At 38.3% G+C, this 19,355-nt stretch overlaps 1 protein-coding gene across 4 annotated transcripts; it reads left to right on the top strand.

Annotated features, from left to right (window-relative positions):
* Nucleotides 1-3,524: 3,524 nt before the first annotated feature.
* LOC138730455 (arylsulfatase D-like) lies at nt 3,525-18,950 on the top strand. Of its 4 annotated transcripts, XM_069875641.1 has the most exons (12): nt 3,554-3,664; nt 5,716-6,047; nt 6,328-6,377; nt 6,921-7,070; nt 8,135-8,256; nt 9,727-9,849; nt 12,661-13,084; nt 13,758-13,894; nt 15,066-15,200; nt 15,822-15,984; nt 16,279-16,400; nt 16,990-18,950. In XM_069875641.1, exons 2-12 carry the CDS (start codon nt 6,045-6,047, stop codon nt 17,358-17,360), a joined length of 1,800 nt encoding a protein of 599 aa, XP_069731742.1. In that variant the 5' UTR covers nt 3,554-3,664; nt 5,716-6,044; the 3' UTR covers nt 17,361-18,950. The 4 variants fall into 4 exon arrangements, with proteins under 4 accessions (XP_069731750.1, XP_069731760.1, XP_069731742.1 ...); XM_069875649.1 differs by lacking the exon at nt 5,716-6,047 and having other exon boundaries at nt 3,525-3,664; XM_069875659.1 differs by lacking the exons at nt 5,716-6,047; nt 6,328-6,377 and having other exon boundaries at nt 3,542-3,664.
* The last annotated feature ends 405 nt before the right edge of the window (nt 18,951-19,355 follow it).

Below are 19,355 nucleotides of genomic sequence, written 5' to 3' on the forward strand. Positions count from 1 at the left end.
TGAGCATAGACAGAAAAATTGACCTTATTATGGAATGCTCAGTATTGTTCAGGTCTTTATTTTGCTAGAATTTTATATAATGTCCAACTATTAATATCCATTACTGTTAATGGCTAATTATCAAATAATAGAAACCAATATCTCCTATACTTCAGCTTGAAAATCTTTGATAAAGTCTCTTAGCACAAAGGCATTCCTAACTTCATACTGCTTGAGTTTATAAAAACATATAAAATCTGTGACATCCTGTGCGTGCCTTATCTAGTCTTTGTTCAGTGATACCAGTGGCTCACAGCTTTTCACTGTATGTTGTAAAAGATCATGCTAGTAAAAATATTTTGCAAAATTTTCATAATATTTTTTCTAGATAGTCTCTACCTATGTGAATGTATTTAGTCTCAGAATCAGAAAAGAGTCTGAAACTAAATACTGTAAATTTATAATCAGCCCCCTGTAGCTGGAACAGCACACCGCATGACTGAGACTATAGCTCTTGGTATCTGCAAGAACAGCTGCAGTGCTGGAAAATTCATAAAGCAGCAGAACATGGGATCAGGCAATACCTTCAGATCCTCATGCACTCTTGTGCTTTATCCCAGCCTCTTATAGATTAAAGCAGTTTTAAAGGGCAAGGGTTTTAAAAACATTAGATATGTTCCTTGCTCCCATAAGATGTCAAGATTAGTTTTATGTATTATATAGGTTGTTAGAGAAAATCCATTTTTTTCAGATGTCCTCACTTTTTATTGATCTTATTGGTTGTGAAAGATTCTGTTCTGTTTTTTAGTGTTTTCAGTGTAAATTTTAGGCTAGCAGCTTCATTTACCTAAAAGTTGTTCCAAATCCAATTTGCTCTTCTTTTCCATTGGAAAAAAAAAACAACTACACACATACCAGAAATATATGTATACATTAGGCTCTCACTATACACACTGCAGCAACAGAAGAATGAGAGGACAAGAGAAGACCTGTCTGTGATTAAGCATTTAATTTACATGTGGCTGTTCTTAAAAAGTAGTATCTGTAAAAAGTATCATGGATGCACACACAGCCTGCATTCTCCTAAGAGGTCAACAGCAGGAGTGATAATATGGTGCTTAGAGGAGGCGGATACCCCTCTACAGCAGCACACAGAGAAACGGCCTCTTCTGTCGGACAACACTAGGGCTGTGCTGTCCTGAGTGACAAAGAAGTTGCAAACCTGCAATAAAAAAATGTTGCATCACCAAAGGTAGCAGAAGGGCCTCAGGATTCTGGATTAAGCACCCTCTTGTACAGGCAAGCACAAGGACAAGCCTAATTCTTTTGTATTGAAGGTCATCTACTGCAACGTTTCCTTAGCTGGACAGAGTGGTCATAGCTCTTTTTGGTTTTAACTATCTCATAGCAAGCTATAAGCTACTCTTCAGAGTGCTAATATCCATCTCTCTTGAAAAGGTGGGATTTGTGAAAGGGAAATCCAGAGCCATGGTTCCTGTTGTAAACGCTGTAGTATACACCTTATTCATGGCTTTTCGTTTAAAAAAAAAAATTAAAAATCCACCAAAAATTATAGGAGTAAGATCCAGAAAAAAAAGGGTTTTTTTTTTCCTTCTCCTAAGTTCCTATCCCACAATGCTGAATTTAAGTACCTGGCCCCTATCATTTCTACTGGCCAAAGCAGGCTGTAACAGTTAGGCAGCACAGCAAATTGTTTTTCAAAAATGGAAACACACTGATTTTCAGGTTTCCTTGAGAGGTTAGATGTCTTGTATGTAATCTGAATCATTCTCTAAGAATTGTGAGAAGCAGCCTTCTATGCTGAGCTTTATGCAGGAACTGGAGCATCTGAATTACCACTTTAACTGAGACCAGGAATACATTTTTTAAGAGACTCTTCCACTCGCCCCCACCTACTGCACTTTGCCTAACATTGCAGAGCAGTCCAGGAGTGCACGGACCAAGTTCCTTCCCAGTGTCGCAAAACTGGATTACATGCTCCAGGACAATAGGCTAGACTCTGCAACAGCTCCTGGGCATTTAGGCCTTGAAGTCCTAGTGCAAATCAGAGTTTCAAGAAATAACACCATTTTACATCACTGTGCAATGTCTTTTAGAAAGGTAGAGGGTGAATCCAATGTTCTCTGAAACACAAGATCTCAAAAATAAATCAGTCGCTAGAGGGAGCCTCTTACTCATCGTATCCTAGTTTCAAACCACTGCTCAGTTGGGCGTTCAGATGTTGTAGTACTTTAATACGGTCAGTGGGTGCTACCTCCTCCAGTACTCAGATTAAACGAGGACAAAAAAATAAGAGTATGCAAGTCTTCTGGAAAATTCCACATTCATTCCACATTCTGAGCAACTACAGACTTTCTAAAGCTTTCCCCATAGAGAAACAGGTTACTGCCGTGGTTGGGGACAGTATGTTCTTTGCCTAGGCCTTTTAAAAACGCTCTTTTTACATGATACCAGTAAGAAGGCATTCACCTTTCCTTCCTTCAAAGGTCATACACCAAAATAAACGAAATTTGTCACTGTGACAATAAATTCTTTAGAACACAAGCATGACTGCTTCTTTACACGATAGCTGTGCCCAGGCAGTAATTCCCAGCAGCCAAGTTTCAACAAGTGCTACTTAGAGCAGTGAGTTGTTCTAGATCTCTTCGTGTTAGAACAAGGCTACATATAAAACAACAGAGATGTGTCTCTGCAGTGTAATTGCACACATGCATTCAATTTTCTGCTATACTCTAAATTTAGTAAATAACACAGCACTTATAGTTTGTGGTTCTCCATTACAAATGCTAAGGAATTTGCAAGAAGTCATGGAAAACCACAAGGACAATGGGACAACTGTGGAGGAGACCCCAGATGCAAGAGGGGCTCTCCCATTCAGCAGGGCCTGGCTGGGGTTGATTGCAAATTACACAGAAAAACCCAGCACCTCAGAAGGTCTTTTTAGAAAATAAACAGTAGCAGAGGGCATTAAGCAATAAGAAATCCTACATATTTTAATGAATCCCGAAGCACTAAAGGCATGGTGAAGGAGAATGGGAACTGGAAATGTACTGATTGAGATGCTATTACATGATTGGAGATAAGGAAGCAGGCACTGAGAAGGCAAACCATACACATCACTCCTCCTGCACATGTTGGCTGTAACCACTCCAGCATGGAAATGTTAGGGTGGGAGAAAGCAGGAGAGGGGTCACCTATGGTGCTGTAACGTGCCTCAAAGGTGCTCTGTTAGCAAACTAACATGAGCATTGCAACTGATTATGAACCACCACCTCATAACAACTTCCTTCTCTTTTAAGATATGAAATCACAAGTTCCCTGTCAGTAAATCAAGATTGCTGTTTCATAGTAGCTCATAGTCTCTCAAAGTGCTCAGTACAACAGGACTTACACAAAAAATCAAGAAAGCAAGCATTAGCCAGCATGTAACCTTAATTTGTCTCTTTGTGTGATGACTAGAAAACAGGCAGCATTAAGAAGTAGGCTGATTCATTTTCTGAAACAGGAAACTCAGGTTTCTTGCCAGTATTTCCTCCCCACACCCTAACACTGTTTCTCACTGTGCATGCAGAGATGAACTTGTCATCACTGCGACACTTGAGGTTGCCATAAAGTGAAGATATTCAGTGAATTCCTATCTCTACAGACAAAGAATTGTTACCTCGTAAGTACAGCAATCTTCTGTTTTCCTTAGTGGAAATGAGGAAAGCTTTATGGGGAACTGTTATTTATAGTGTCTTTCATTGGAGTGTCTCAGACTTCAAGGAGGTCCTTTCCCTCCCTTGAGAAATATCTGCATGAACAGAAAGCATTTTAGCTACATTTCTGATGTTCCTTAGCTCCAGCCCTCAAAGTGTATGAATGTTATCATTGTGCAAATGGCAGTAGGATGTGTAGCTTAAGGGACTCCAGGGGAAGCTAATCCATCCAGCTGCTTGCAAGTTCCAGTACGGCATTCCTGTGGCGAAGTGCACAGGAGCAGCTAGGGCAGACTTAAGGACAGCCTTCAGAAACACATGTTAGATGCTGTGCTGTAGCAGCAGTTACTGTGCTGAAAAATTTGGAATGCGTTTAAGTCAGCTGAAAATAAGCTCACAATCCAGTCTATCAGCCGTCTGCTCTGATCATAACTTGACCAGGTACTGTATTCCTTCCTCCTTTACTATGCTGGGAAATGAACAGGCAAATTTTAAGGGGTATTTGGAAACATTTTGCTGCTGTTGTTGTTTCTGTAGATCAAAAAATCTTGAGAAAGTTTTTAAAAGGCGTTCCCTTTACAAAAACATTTTCATACATGTGTGTGCACAAAGTGAGAGCAGTCAGCTGCAGGCAACTTGTTATCATGAGTCTGTCCTTTATTGTGTCTATATCAAGTCTACAGAACAAATTTTTAGAAGATGTTTTTGGACATTTTACAAATCAAATGGAATTAGCTGCAAAACCTTTCACTGAGTGTTGCCAAACTGATGCCCTAAGTGAGTACTGTTTCTGTGAAATGTGTAGCTGAGTGTATCTAAAATTCTGTATATATTCTTTTTCTGCAAACTGGCTTGAATTGGGATTTCAATATCTTGTGAGTAGTACCTTTCAGTATCTTTTCTGACAGAAAAGTATAGATAAATTACAGAAGTTCAATTCGTAAAGGAAAACAGCAAAATATGGAATGTTTGCAAGCCATACTCCTTTGGATTATTAAAGTGGATGAAGATGGGTAAAATCTGCATTACTTTGGGGAGGTTAAATAATGGGAGTAGAGGAGTTTTGCTTTAAGCCAAATTCAATTCAGACAGCAAAGTGGACAGTTTGCTTGCAGCATGGTTTAAGTGCTGCTTTGGCAAAAGTGATCCCCAAAAAGGCATCCTCCTCACTGGTGGTGGATGCTTGCCCCTTCCCCAGCTGCCAGGGGCTGAGCAAGGAGCTGCACTGCCGCGCAGGGACCTGGGGCCCACTCTGACTCCTCAGAAAGGGGAAGAACAGGACAAGCTGCTTTCACTATCCCTCTTGTTCGCACCCAAGATGCTAAAGTTTCTCTCAGCAGACTCCCATCACCTCTCACTAAGGAAATGGCTTGGGAGGAATGACATCAGTCAGTACAGTAACTGTTTTCTGTATATTACTGCTATTTTACAGCAGCTTCCAGGGAAAATCAGCCTTGAGCTCCAGCCTGTGCTTTGAATCAGTGTATCCCTCCTGTGAAGTACAAGCAGCTAGTGACAAACAATTACACAATTAAATTTTAATATTTCCAACTCTGGTTTATTTATATGTTTTTGAGGCACATCGCATGTATATTTGAAAGATGGCTGAGGTGTTCTTCAATTTCTTTCCTATACCCACTTAGGACACAGCAAAGACACAAATCCAGCTGCAGGAGTCTGACTGCCTGTAGATAGCGATGCTGCATCAGCATTGATGCTTGTAAGTGAGTGTTTAGAGATGTTTGGATGCCAATTTCCTAAGCATAGAAATTTTATATTTTTCCCTTGAGGCCTTTAGTGTTGATGAATAAAATGTATGAACTATATATATTAGCTAAGCTGCTAAATAACATTTCTGGAAAACAAAATGTGAGACCAACATAATTTATAAATTTGAGATTCTTAGGATAGTTCAAACAGACATGGGATAAATTTGAAAGAAGCCTGTTTTAAAGCCTTTGAACTAAGGTCGTTTGACTTCAAAGCCTTTAAAAAAGCCTGTGTCTTGTGCTGGCAGTGAAAAGGAAAGCCTCAGAAGAACCTTTGCAGAAAGCTGTGTAGATATGGGGAAAAGAGCATCACACCCTGAAATTTGACACATACAAAGAAGGGAAAGACTCAGATCAGGATCACACAACAGAAGGTCACAAATTCAGTGTCTTCTAAGGAAATGTCATTATTGGAAGAGGATGACTAGAATTTTTAAAACTAAGATATCTCTTACAAGCCTGAAAGGAAACTTGGCACATTATGTGAAGAAGCAGCAGGCTGCTACTCTTTCTGTAATACGCAGAAGTAAATGATATTGAGGACTGGATTCTAAAACGTTCTTCCCTTCCTTTCTGAATGGTAAGTATTTTTCACACAGCTGAGTCGTGTAACAAAGGAAAATTATTTTGCTATTTTAAGATAAACTTTTCTACAATAAAATCCCCTAAGAAGTGAAGAATTGCTAACAAGAAAAATAATAACACTTTTATTCATTTAGGGTCTAATCTGAGGTGCACTGAAGTAAACAAAACAGAGAAAATGTTTATAGGTTTTGATTAAGATTTTTGCCTGGTTTTAATGCAATGACTGCTAGGAAGATAAAAAACATGACAAGGCTCTCTCTCTCTCGGTTTTGCAGGAGCTGAGCATTCCAAATGCAGAAATGATTTGGCAACTAACATCTTACTGGTAAAAAAAAAAAGTTATCAGTGATATATTATACTTAGATCTAAAGAGGGAGAAGTTTAACAACCTAATACTTTATTATAAAAGAGTAGAGTTGTTTATAAAAAATACTCACAGTGTGATTTTTTTTTTATTGATTGGTATTTTTTGTTCATAATATTTTCACAACACAAAGGTCCCTATCTCGGTGAGAAGGATATCAGAGGAAGTTGATCACATTCTCAGTTTCCCAGACCAACTTCTAAAAAACATCCCTAGCCACTAAAGCAAAATAACTTATATGGCATTTGTCACATTTAAATTCCCAAATGAGAATGATCATAGGAAGTTGGGAACAGTCAGAAAACGAGATTTTAAACGTATGTCCCTCACATTTTCCTTTTCACGACACATGTTTGGGTCAATTATCAAAATTAAACACACGCTCTGCATCTGGGCAGAGTGGTCTGGTCTGCAGCCAAGCTCACACCACAGGGTCTTCAGCCACTTGCAGCGGGAGTAATGAATGGCCAGATCGTTGGCATCTTTCCTTCTTCTGTGTTTCAGGACATCCTTGGTCACATCCCTGATTTTTGTTCTGCTCCTGCAGCCACCACTGACACAGCTTTCCATCATCACAAAGCCAAACATTGTCCTGTTGATGGCTGATGACCTTGGCATAGGGGATGTAAGTTGCTATGGGAATGATACTATCAGGTAAGGAAACTAAACATAACAGTGAACAGGGCTGGTGTGTTAACTAATGAAAAAATGCAGCCCTCTGCCCATCACCAGCTATTCATGCTCTCTTCGAGTTCATTTCCTGGAGCAATATGAGGACTTCCCACGGATGCTTTTAATAGTAAATATAAAGTACTATCAGGATTATCTCGCAGCCTATAGGGCATTCCCAGGGACAGCTCTGATATCCTGAGATGCGTAACTGTGGGAATATGTCAGCTATTCCTTAATTGCCTGACGCTGACAAATGTTAAGCTCTTACACATACCTGAGCATAGAAATGTTGTCCCCTCTTTCAACATACAATTTACCTCATTTAACTCTGTTTAGCCATTCTTTCCCAGTTTACACCAAAATGCAGTATAAATCGCTGCAATATTATTTGAGACCCAAGGACATAGGATTTGCCTTCTCTTTAAAAATCATGCCATAGTATTGTCTGCTGGCTACCTACCAGCTTGCTACTTGTTTGAACAAACCCAAATGTGGTATGATCACCCTCCTTATCCAACAAAGTTCTTAGTTTCTCACCCTGATCCACATTGCTGGAAAGTTTCTGATAGGTAGCTGATGAATATAGGTAGCTGATGGGGCTCTTCATGGCTGAGCATCCAATTCAGCATAGCATCATCCCCAAAAGTATGAGTTTTCTTTTGAAGACCGTGGAGTAAATTTCTTCAAAGCCCTTCACAGGACTTGGGAATCAGGAAGTAATGACTGGTTTGAAATTTACCCAGACAGTGATTGTTAATGAAGAAAGAAGAAAAAGTATTTACCCATCACTCGGGAAAAGTAAAATAAAATAAAAAAATTAAATACTTCCCGGACATCTTCAAACAGAATAAACTTCCCAAAATAAGGATAATGGGGATTCCTCATCCCCATTCCCTTGAATGTACTCTGAATGGTATCTGATGGTGTTGGTTGCATTTTTAGGACACCACACATTGACCGCCTGGCAAAGGATAATGGGGATTCCTCATCCCCATTCCCTTGAATGTACTCTGAATGGTATCTGATGGTGTTGGTTGCATTTTTAGGACACCACACATTGACCGCCTGGCAAAGGAAGGAGTGAAACTGACCCAACACATTGCTGCAGCTCCACTTTGTACACCCAGCAGAGCAGCTTTCCTCACTGGCAGATATCCTCTCCGATCAGGTTTGCCTTGCAAAACCAAGCAGCCTTTAAACATAGTTTCATTGCTGAAAGAAACAATGTCATACAAAGGGCACAAAAGAAATGACAATGTGCAAATAGAAGGGGTGCCACAGACGTGTCATCACTCACTGAGGCACACAAAGGTATACCAGCTATGTCTAGTATTTTTGAGGTGGCATCTAGATATATTGGGTACAATGAACTGACCTTGGGCAGAAAAGATCCAATTTTCCAAAGCAGAGTGCTCCCTCCCTAGCTCACAACTTTGGTTGCCTTTTTGTGCTCTGTTGCACAGATTGCAGCCAGAATGGAGTTAGTGCAAATTGTGAAATTCAGAAAAGTCATTACACAGAACATGAATACTAATAACACATTTCTAAAGCACCAGCTGCGTTAATTTCTGTCATGGGTATCTCCTCACCAGATATTAGAAACAGCCCAACCCTGCAGGGAAGGGGGTAAATCTATGCAGATGTGTATCTATTGCCTCTAGTCAAGGTGCAGAACAAGGCATTTACAGGAAAGCTTTATTACCAATGTGTGAGAATTAATCCATCCTATGAAATAACAGTTTGACAGCTATATTATTTTTCCCAGTTCTGTTTTTGAAGAAAAAATACTATCCTGTCAAACTGCATCCCTGGGATGAAAAGGTATGAAAAACCAATAGCTCTATGTGCTCCTAACAGCGATTCTCTAATGCTTGTTCCATTGCAAATGATCTTCAGTGCCTTCATTCCCAAGACATTTTGAAGATGACATGTCATCCTGCTTTTATCATGACAGTTGCTACTGAGTTAGATAGCTTGAAAAAGCACATGAGCTTGTACAGGCTCCCTCCCACTATAATAACAGGGCCAGAGACATACAATGCTTCCATGACAGATTGTGCTTCAAATAACATTGTATGATGGGGTTATGCCAGTCTATAATGTTAAATAATAGGGTGTAAACCTGCAAGTCAGGAGAAGATTGCAGTGCTAGATAGCTGCTCTGTGGGTTTCATAAGTCAGATACCAGCCATACCACTGTGCAGGGAAATGTTGAGTTCCTGGGCAAGCTTATGATAGCTGGAGTTGGAGGCTGATGGAGGGCTGAAGTCTCCCTACCCCCCTCCCTGCCCTCAAATGCTCACTGAGTAAGCACACTTTATACAGCTTGGATTACAGTGTGACATATAAAATCTCCTATACAACTGTTCTGTTCCAAATAAAATAAAAAAAATAAAAAAACCCACATCCTCAACATGAGATACAAAGAACAGGAAGAGGCATTATATAATGGAGATACTTAACTCTTTCTTAATCTTTTCCAGAGTCCTAGATTAATTTCCCCCCCCAAAAAATAAACACCATTAGGATAAACGTTTAACACTATAATATCAAGGAAACCAGGAAAAGTAAAAGTGTTTATGATGAAAGTACTCTGTTATTTATATTTACTAAGACTGTTTATTACTGTATTTTTTAGGAATGGATGCTGTGAACAATTACCGTGTTATTTTTTGGAATGGCGGCTCAGGAGGGCTTCCTTCAAATGAAACAACTTTTGCCAAAATACTGCAGCAGCAAGGCTACAGCACAGGACTGATAGGTATGGGGACATTCCTGAAGATGGTCTAGAATGTGTTTCACCTGCACATCTCACTCAAACCATTTGTTTTAGTTAGCAACTCCTCATTCCTCAGTTGAATTATTTTTATTTCTTGATGTAAGAACAGCTCGCAAGAAGAAATCCTGACCAAAGAAGAATCTTTCTTAAAAGAACAGGCATCTGACAAAGAATCTTTGATGTCAACCTTCTTTCAAGCACAGCTGTTAAAATATATAATGGAAAATATGTTACTATTTCTTGAGTACTGTTCTACCAGGTATATGATAATTATTCTAATGCTGTTTCACTACAAAACAAAAACATGGGTGTCATTTAGATGTGCACGAAAATGCTTTACACAGATCAGAACAGACTCATAACAAAGGGAAAAGCTGCCACTCAAAACAATAGAGAAGGTTCTTAATATCACAGGATTTGGCTTTCCAAAAATAGAAACAATCATTTTTTTACTTTAATTACAGCGTGCAACTATGGTCCACTAAGATTTTACTACAGCCCACAAAACATCGTCTCCTTCAACATTAATATAAATTCCATTTTACTTTATATTTATAGGACTTTTTTCTTAGTTGTTTGGTTATGATCCATTTTCAAATAATTATTTCTCTTAGATATGTCACATAGTTCCACAAACTCATAAAAAACCTAACATTCCTGAGCTGAATTTTCATCTATTTTCCCCACCTCATCTGAGCATCTAAATGTCAAAATCCAAAATCTAAGTCTGACACATAAAAACATTGGCTGCACAAATGAACTGAATTTACTAATAAAAGTGTCTGCAGAAATGGATTTTTATTCCTTCAGGAAAATAAATCTAAACCATACAGGATAATATTCAACTAAACCCTCCAAGCATTTTAAGTTCTGCATTACTGAATCTTCTTCTCCTATTAGTTTTGCAGTGATATTATTTAAATTGTTTTAATCAGTTCATAAAAAAAGTCCATCCCTATTAGCCACGTGCCTCAGCTCAGTTTCAGCATGTGATCACTGGCAAAATAATCATATCTGTCTCTACTTTGCTAAAGGAATTGCACTGCAGGGGATGGTGGAAAGCACTGATGACAAGAGACACAAAAAAAGACAAAACCAAAAAGACACAGCTGTATGAGCACTAAATAGTCTCCCCCAAATGGTTTTGCTCGGAGCACAACCTATATAATTGCAAAGTTAAATCCTACAAATAACCTGCAGCTTGATGTGTTAATAAGAGTTTTTGTTAAGGAACACTTGGCAGATATTTTGTATTCAGAAAGCCAATGTTGTATCACATATGCCCTCAAGGGTTAATTTATCTTAATTATGCACTTAGTTTATTTTCTGGAGATTACAGTCTTTTGTACATGTTAGAGTCTTTTATTGACCTCAGCTGGAGATTTAGGTGTTGAAGTGCATCTGACATCCAAGGATATTTTAGTTACACCTGTATTTATGACCAATGCATCTATGTATTGATTACAAACCTGCTTATTCTATAGTTTGCTATAAATACATCAAGAGGTAAACAGAGTAGGGATTTTAGCTGAAAGCAATTCATCTACCTAGAACTGAACTTTCACCCATTTTGTATATTTATATCAAAAAGCAGATTTTTTTTTCCCCTCTGAAGCAGCTCCTATTGTAATGTGCAGCATTGAAACCTAGTCAAGGTTAGCTGCTAGGATATGTATTAGTGACATACTGAACCATTAATTTAGGATAATATCCTCCTGTAAGCACACAGATTCTTATTCCGCAATAGGAATTAGTTGCAAATTAGTTTTAAGTAAAATTCTAAAAGTTCTTTTTGATTTATAGACCTAGTATCCAAGCCCTGCATTACATCAGAGATCATAAAATGCAATTAAGGTGCATCTCTCTGTTAAGAGGTAGATTTTAGTTACTTAATTCATATATTCATAAGCCTCAGTGTTTAAGCCAAATGAGGCAGCATTTTATGTCTCTGTGTAATTGCCTAACCAGTCTGTTTGAAGCAAAACCACGGTTTTGATGTGCCACTCATCATAATAGTGGACATAGGTTCTTAATAAAGAATAAATTGCACTGCAAAAGGTCAGGAGATGTTTCTTTTGATACACGAAGACTTCAGAATTTAAAATAAGATCACTCTGAGTTTTTGAATCCAACAAAGCTACATGTGTATGTGCAGCTTCATGAGAATCCCAATTTCCTGAGCTCAACTTCTTTTGGACCTGGTGTTTTGTCTGCCAAAGCCACTGTCGAGCTGCAAGTGACTTGACTACATTATTCATAACTTCCCTTATCAGTCCAGCACCAATGTGTTGCTCAGTGTTGCCATAGTCCTGACATCAAGCCATAGAAAGCTTTCCAGAAAAAATACTGCATAGCACCCTGAAAGTAAAGCGACAACAGGACAACAGAACAATGTAATTTTGCCGTGTGCTCACAAAAGGATTTCTTCCTTCTGTTTCATGCTTGACCAGTCTGCAGGAAGATGATACATTTTTGCTCAGTTCTGAAAATCTGAATTTTTCTTAATTTCTATTTCTTTTTATAGTCCAATTTTTAACACTTGATTAAAGCTCCAGGACATGAAAATGAATCCAGAGTACCAGTAATTCTGTTGGAAATTCATAATCTGTAGAGGTTTACTTTCATGAATTGTACAATATATTCTGTTATATCAGTATATACTTACATATGCATAGAATGAAGAAGAAGTTACCTGCAGCAAAAGCAAAAAAAAACATTTTTGAAATTTTTTTTTAGAGGAAGAAAGGCCCTTTTTTAAATAATATTTCTTTCTATTTTAATCTGTATTTTCAGGGAAGTGGCATCAAGGTGTTAACTGTGAATCCCGCAACGACCATTGTCATCACCCTTTAAACCACGGGTTTGACTATTTTTATGGAATGCCTTTCACGCTAATAAGTGACTGTCAACCAACAGAAACACCAGAAATGGACAGAGCCTTTAGAAGAAAACTTTGGCTTTCCACTCAGATGATTTGCCTTGTTACACTCACCGCTTCCCTGGGAAGACTGACCGGCTTGATTTCAATCCACTGGAAAACACTGGCTTACCTTGCTGGGTTTAGTCTCCTGTTCTTCATGTCATGGTTCTCAAGTTATGGGTTTGTACGATACTGGAACTGCATTATGATGAGAAATCACGAGATAACTGAGCAGCCAATGGTGATAGACAGGACTACATTCCTTATCTTGAGAGAATCCATTTCATTTATTGAAAGGTAAAGTGTGTTTCCTTTGATCAGAATTTTCCTGGTTCTTGCTTGTCTTGCAACGTTTAAACTTAAGGCTGAAGTTTTTATAATATTATATAGGATTATAAGTACTAGCATGCCTCTAGATTAAAAATATTAATAATTATCTCATATTGTTAAACCAAGGATGTCTTTTATTACCAGCTTAAACGAAGCTGTTAACATTTCCAAATTTCCATGGGTTGGAAATATATTTCTAGGCTGTTTCGAGGAAATACATATTTCTATAAATAAGACCAACATTGTAACTTTAAGGGACAGCACCTTATAGCAGAAATGAGTTCTTGGGTCAGGGAAGGAGAAGCAGGGCTGTGATGTAGCCTTATTGTATAGACTGATAAGTGAGCAACAGCTGGCAGGAGGTGTAGCTGCTGCCTTTGTTTCAGTAGCACAAATGTGGTTTGCAATAGCAGAAAGTGAAGCTTCAGTCTGGAACGTTTCTACCTATGATTCAGGAAAAAAAGGTCATTTTATATAAGCCAAATGTTATGTTATCAGACAGACACTAACCACTGGATTTTAGTGATTGTTGAAATGTGTATATACACAAATCATAATACCATTTTCCATTATGACTGTCCTCTGTATGTGTTGAGAACCTTCCTCCCTAATAACAAAGTGTTAATTTATGTTTTTTCAGAAATAAGCACAAGCCATTCCTGCTCTTTCTTTCCTTTTTACACTCTCACACTCCTCTTCTCACCACAGAGAAGTTTCTTGGGAAGAGCAGCCATGGTTTATATGGAGACAACGTAGAGGAGATGGACTGGATGGTGGGTAAGTCACGATGTCAAATAAGAATGTCTCCAACTACCTAATACCTAGGTCTTAATATACAATAAGAATGCAATTGTTACTAAAAAGAACAAGGAAGACAATTAAAAAGAATAAAAAAGAAAAAAGTCCTAAGCTTGTAATGAACATCCATCAGTCTTATGTAATCACTGTTGGCATATAGCGTTCACTTTTTATTTTCTCCAGTTTTGGACCAAATGAATCTTTCTGTTCACTCAGATTTTTGGTCTAGTGTTTACCAGTTTTAACCATTTCCTCTTGGCTCTTCTCAAGGAGCTCTCCTGCTCTTACTGAATAAGTGAGAATTATTTAATTTTTTAGTGATTATTAAAGATCAGATGGTTGTGTCTTATCTATTTCTAACCAGGGCACACATGAATGTAATAGAACTGATAAGAAAATTCATTCCAGGTGTAAACCAGCAGGTTATTTCTCTGTGACTGCTGCATTTACCCAAGTACTGAAAATTTTTCAGCCCCATTCACAAATCCAGAACTGTTCATAAATGTTAATTGGTATGCCCCCAAAAACTAGACTCATGCTATTTTATTTTTTTTTTTAGAAGAATTATTAATCACCCAGGCATGGCAAAGGAAAAGTAGCCACATTTGCAAAAGGCATAAGAATCTAGTACACATACGTGAAGGACTGGTTTTCAAACCTACCTGTCAAACACTTTCACATCACAAACAATTAAGAGCATCAGAAAAAGCTCAAGAATAACTTTTAAATAAAACAGAATTATAGTATTAATGCATAACATTCAGCCAGTAATCTAATGCAAATTTTAACCATGGCCTAAACAATATAAGATAAGGTCTTGGATCATGCTTTCTTTCCATATTTTTACATTACATGGCACTTCTACCATTTATAATACAGGCTTCTGGTCTGTGACTGTGGTTCTTGCACTTGCATTTGTTATAATGCAAATAATAACGGGTTTACAATGCATCAAAAATTCTTTGCTCTTTTACAGACAGTGAAATACCAACTACAAATCTTGATCCTAAAAAACCTCTTATTTTGAACAGTCAGTATCCCTAAATAGATAAGTAAATATATCAATGAATGTTTACAATCACGGGCTAAAATTTATTTAGTGTAAGTGATATTTTTGCTTTTTACTACACATATATTCCTATGCTTACAGGCCAAGTTCTAGATGCTGTTGACAAGGAAGGATTGAAAAATACTACACTAGTTTACTTTACCTCTGATCATGGTGGATGGCTGGAAAGACAAGAACACAAAAGGCAGCTAGGTGGCTGGAATGGAATATACAAAGGTAAGAGCTGTCAGGGACAGTGACAATCTAGCAACAACTAGTAAAGTACTCAGGACAGCCCTGCAACTTAGATAAGACTGTACACCTGAGGAGTAACAGTTTTTTTCATTGAGAAGCAAATTAGTCTCATACTTCTTAGACATTTAAAAATGCAGACAATTCTAGCCTCTACAGGTATTCTTAATAAGCAAGAATTCTCAAACTGTCATCCCCTCATGAGTTAATTTTTATTAAGGCTGTATAACTTCTCACTAAATATTAGTTGTACCTTACATCTGATTTCTTGTCTTAACTACTACAAGGTACATTACATGACTATAAAAGAGATAGGAGAGCTAGGCTGGGAAATCACTTTATGCTTGAAAATTTTATCCACACATTTCTGATGGGGCAATGTGTTCATAAAACGATATAAGGGATTAAGTGTGTAAGGTCACTTGAAGGGTCCAATATGGTGAATGATGCCCAGGAGAAGGAGCTTAGCCGTAACAACAAAAAGGTAGGAAAAAGTTTATAAAGGTAGCATTAGCTTATGATAATGCAATGATGTTTGCCTAAAATTTCTCTTTATTTTAAGTGATTTTTTTTTTAAATGAGAACTTATTATTTCTTTAATGAAAGGTGGAAAAGGCATGGGAGGCTGGGAAGGAGGAATCCGTGTCCCAGGGATATTTAGATGGCCAGGAGTGTTGCCTGCAGGCACAGTTATCAATGAACCGACAAGCCTTATGGACATTTATCCTACAGTAGTTCATCTGGCTGGAGGGGTACTACCCCAGGACAGGTACAAACACAACTGTCTTTATTCCTCCTTCTCTCCCAAAAAAATGGAAAATCTAGCTTGGAGACTCATTCTAAGAATCTGACATTTTCTTTTTCACTCCTGCTCCTTTTCTAGACACACAAATGTTAACCGCAGCTCAGGTACTTCTCTGCATTTGAGATTCAGCATCCACCCGCAATCTTCTACAGGCATGTTCTTTATTCAGAGCTGACAGTTCCAAGAAGAGATGTGAAGAAGGAACACAGTCCTGTACATCTTATCTTAGTCTAACGGTCTCCATTTTTTTTCTGCTAGGGTAATTGATGGACGGAATCTGATGCCTTTACTGCGAGGAACAGTTGAGCACTCAGAGCACGAGTTTCTGTTTCATTACTGTGGCGTTCACTTACATGCTGTGCGGTGGCACCAGAAGGATGGTGAGTACAGAACATCTTTCCCAAGAATTAGGTTCAATCTGTGGGAGTGCATGTTTGTCTAATACATTTAGACTGCAGCTTTCCAAGTAGATCCAGGCTTAAGGTTGTAAAGAACTTAATAGTGTTGCCTGTATTGCACAGTACAAAGAGTTAGTTTATAGTTTCAAGGAACATGGCATGCCAGGCAGGCTACCAGAGCTCAGGATGGGTCTCACTTACTTGTCTAGCGGAATGCAAGGCCTGGGGAGTCCATATCCTCCTTCTTTCATGTAGAAGTCCTTGCCTCAGCCTTTTGTCTGTCCTTCTGCTATTTTAGCATGGAAGCAAGCCATGGAAACCCCAAATTCCATAAAAAATAAAGTGAGAGATAACTGATAGCTGTTGAAAATTTTGGAGGAATTTCAAAATGTCAGAAATAATTTTACATTATTAATTTAATTGTGGCACTTAATTTTAAATTAAATTATGACACTGTATAATAAATGTAGAGATGAAATGCAGTAAGAAAGAACTCTAGAAAAACATTCAGTTTTCTAATGCCTCATGAAAAACACCAGTATCATTGTGAGCCTTCTTTTTTTCCTGTCAGGTGGAGCCATCTGGAAGGCTCACTATGTGACCCCTCTCTTTGATCCACCTGGGGCTGGGGCTTGTTATGGAAAAGGAGTTTGCCCATGTTTTGGGGAAGGCGTGACCCATCATGATCCTCCATTGCTGTTTGATCTCTCACGAGACCCTTCTGAAGCCAAACCTCTGACGGCTGACACAGAGCCTCTCTTTGACACTATAATAAAGAAGATTGGAAGAGCCGTAGAAGAGCATCGCCAGACACTGACCCCAGTCCCAGAGCAGCTCTCCCTGTACAACATCATGTGGAAGCCATGGCTGCAGCCATGCTGTGGGACATTCCCATTCTGTTGGTGTGATAAGGAAGGTGATAATAAACTTGCCAACCGATGAAGGAGAGAACCAGTTAACTTTCTCAAAAGTGTTTTCAGATTAGGAGTGGGTTTTTTGAGGGTGTCGATTGGTGGGTTTGGAGCCTTTATATGAGAATTGTTCCAGTGTACGGCACTACATTTATTAAAAGTGGCATAGGCTGGACACTCTCAGGGAGGGATCAAGATGGAATGATCAGATGAACATGCTTTAATTTACATCTACTGACAACTGAATGAATAGTTCAAATGCACTGAAGCACAATAAGATTTGAACCGTACAGGTAATGATATCACTTATGTTTTGTTGTTGATGAATATATACTTAGAAGCTTTGCTTGGGTTTTTTGTTCTGAATTTCTACATGATCCCTAGACTGAGGCATCCCTTAATTTTTTTATTGTTACTGGAAATGCATAAGATGACCCCATAATAAATTTTTACAGGCTACTGCTTCCAGAATAATTGCACTCGCAGTTCTTCACAGAATCTCCTTTAAAACTCGCTTCCTTCTTTCCTTGTAGCTAGGTTTCTGTATCAGGAAAAATTGCCTGGGTGAGGAAACATGAAACAGCTTGGAAACATGACAATCTGGGTAAGGACTTCATGCACTTTCTGAGAAGGATCAGACTCTTCTGATTGGAGTCAGCCTCTTTTAATGGAGAAAACAAAAGGGAAAGTATTTACCCTCTCCTAAGCTCCTGGTGCACCCAGCTCCCTAAACAGCACTGATAAGGCCATAATAGCATTGATGGCTACAGAGGTGTTGCACTGATAATGAGTTTAGTCATTTGGTCACAGAAGTGCACAAGTGACCCTGCTGCCCATATCTCAGTCATACTGGTTCCTGCTAACTAGTAGTAGGTTCAGAAAAGAACCCGCCCAATACTAATTATGGTTCAGAAAAGATGCCCGATACTAATTATGAAAATAAACAAACTCTAATTTACTATGAAAATAAGAAACGCAGAATTAAGGTAGTTCTTTCTTCACAAGTTACATTTTTGTCCCATCAAATAGCTACAGGTACGTAGAACTGCTGCTGCTCTTTCATTTGCTTCAGTTCTTTCCTATTTGTGTTAAAATACTTGTTCCTAATAAAGTGGCCATGCAGGCAATGCTTTTCATCATATGACACGCTATTTAACTGTTGACATAGACAACTTTATACTGGTATATCTAAACATGGAGGCATTTGAGAACATAATTTGCCCAGTCACTTTATTTCACATACTTTTTACTATTTTTCTAACTATTGTACTAAGGCCCATTTACTCTTGTTCATCTCCTTTCATAAGTGCTTTGTTTACTTTGGTATTATTTCCTCCCTTGTCTCCCACAATTCAGTCACTAGGAAATCTGAGGGTAAACAAATTCTTACAGCTTAAAAGCAAAGTTTTATTTTATGCTGTGATTTCATGCATTTCATGCACTATCAATGAGAAAGGCACTCAGTCTTACTGTGAAAACTTCAAGAGATTAAGTGAATCTATCACTTCACATGTACTGGATTGTTGCTAAATTTCCTCCATTGTTAGGAGTTTGTACTTTATTTCTTTTTGTATTTCACTGGTTCTTTCTTGGCTAGTTTTAAAGGTCTTTTCATATTCAATGTGCAGTATTTTCTTTATTTACCAGAAATTACTGTAATCAGACTGATTTTTTTCAGTTTTCTCAGTCATTTTCCAAAATCTCACTTCCATTCTCAAGTTAGCTTCTTAGTATCTGGGATTTTAGACCCTCTCAATTTTTCAACTTTAAAAATATGTCCACAGCCCTCTCCTAAATACCAAAACATTTCTCAGGAGGAGCAGCAGAAGTTTATATGGAGACAACGCAGACAAGATGGGTTGGACAGTGATTTTCTGTCTCGGTGTTGCATGACAGGGTCTTGTTCTGGAATTGGATCTCTGTATAAGGCAGTAAAGACAGTGCTAGTAAGGAGGTCCCTTCAGAAAATGCTCTTTCTTGGCACTTGCAGGCTTTTTCTGCAATTAGAAACACAACCCCTGTAAAC

The sequence above is a fragment of the Phaenicophaeus curvirostris genome, chromosome 1, assembly GCF_032191515.1.
Source record: "Phaenicophaeus curvirostris isolate KB17595 chromosome 1, BPBGC_Pcur_1.0, whole genome shotgun sequence".
Lineage (NCBI taxonomy): Eukaryota > Metazoa > Chordata > Aves > Cuculiformes > Cuculidae > Phaenicophaeus > Phaenicophaeus curvirostris.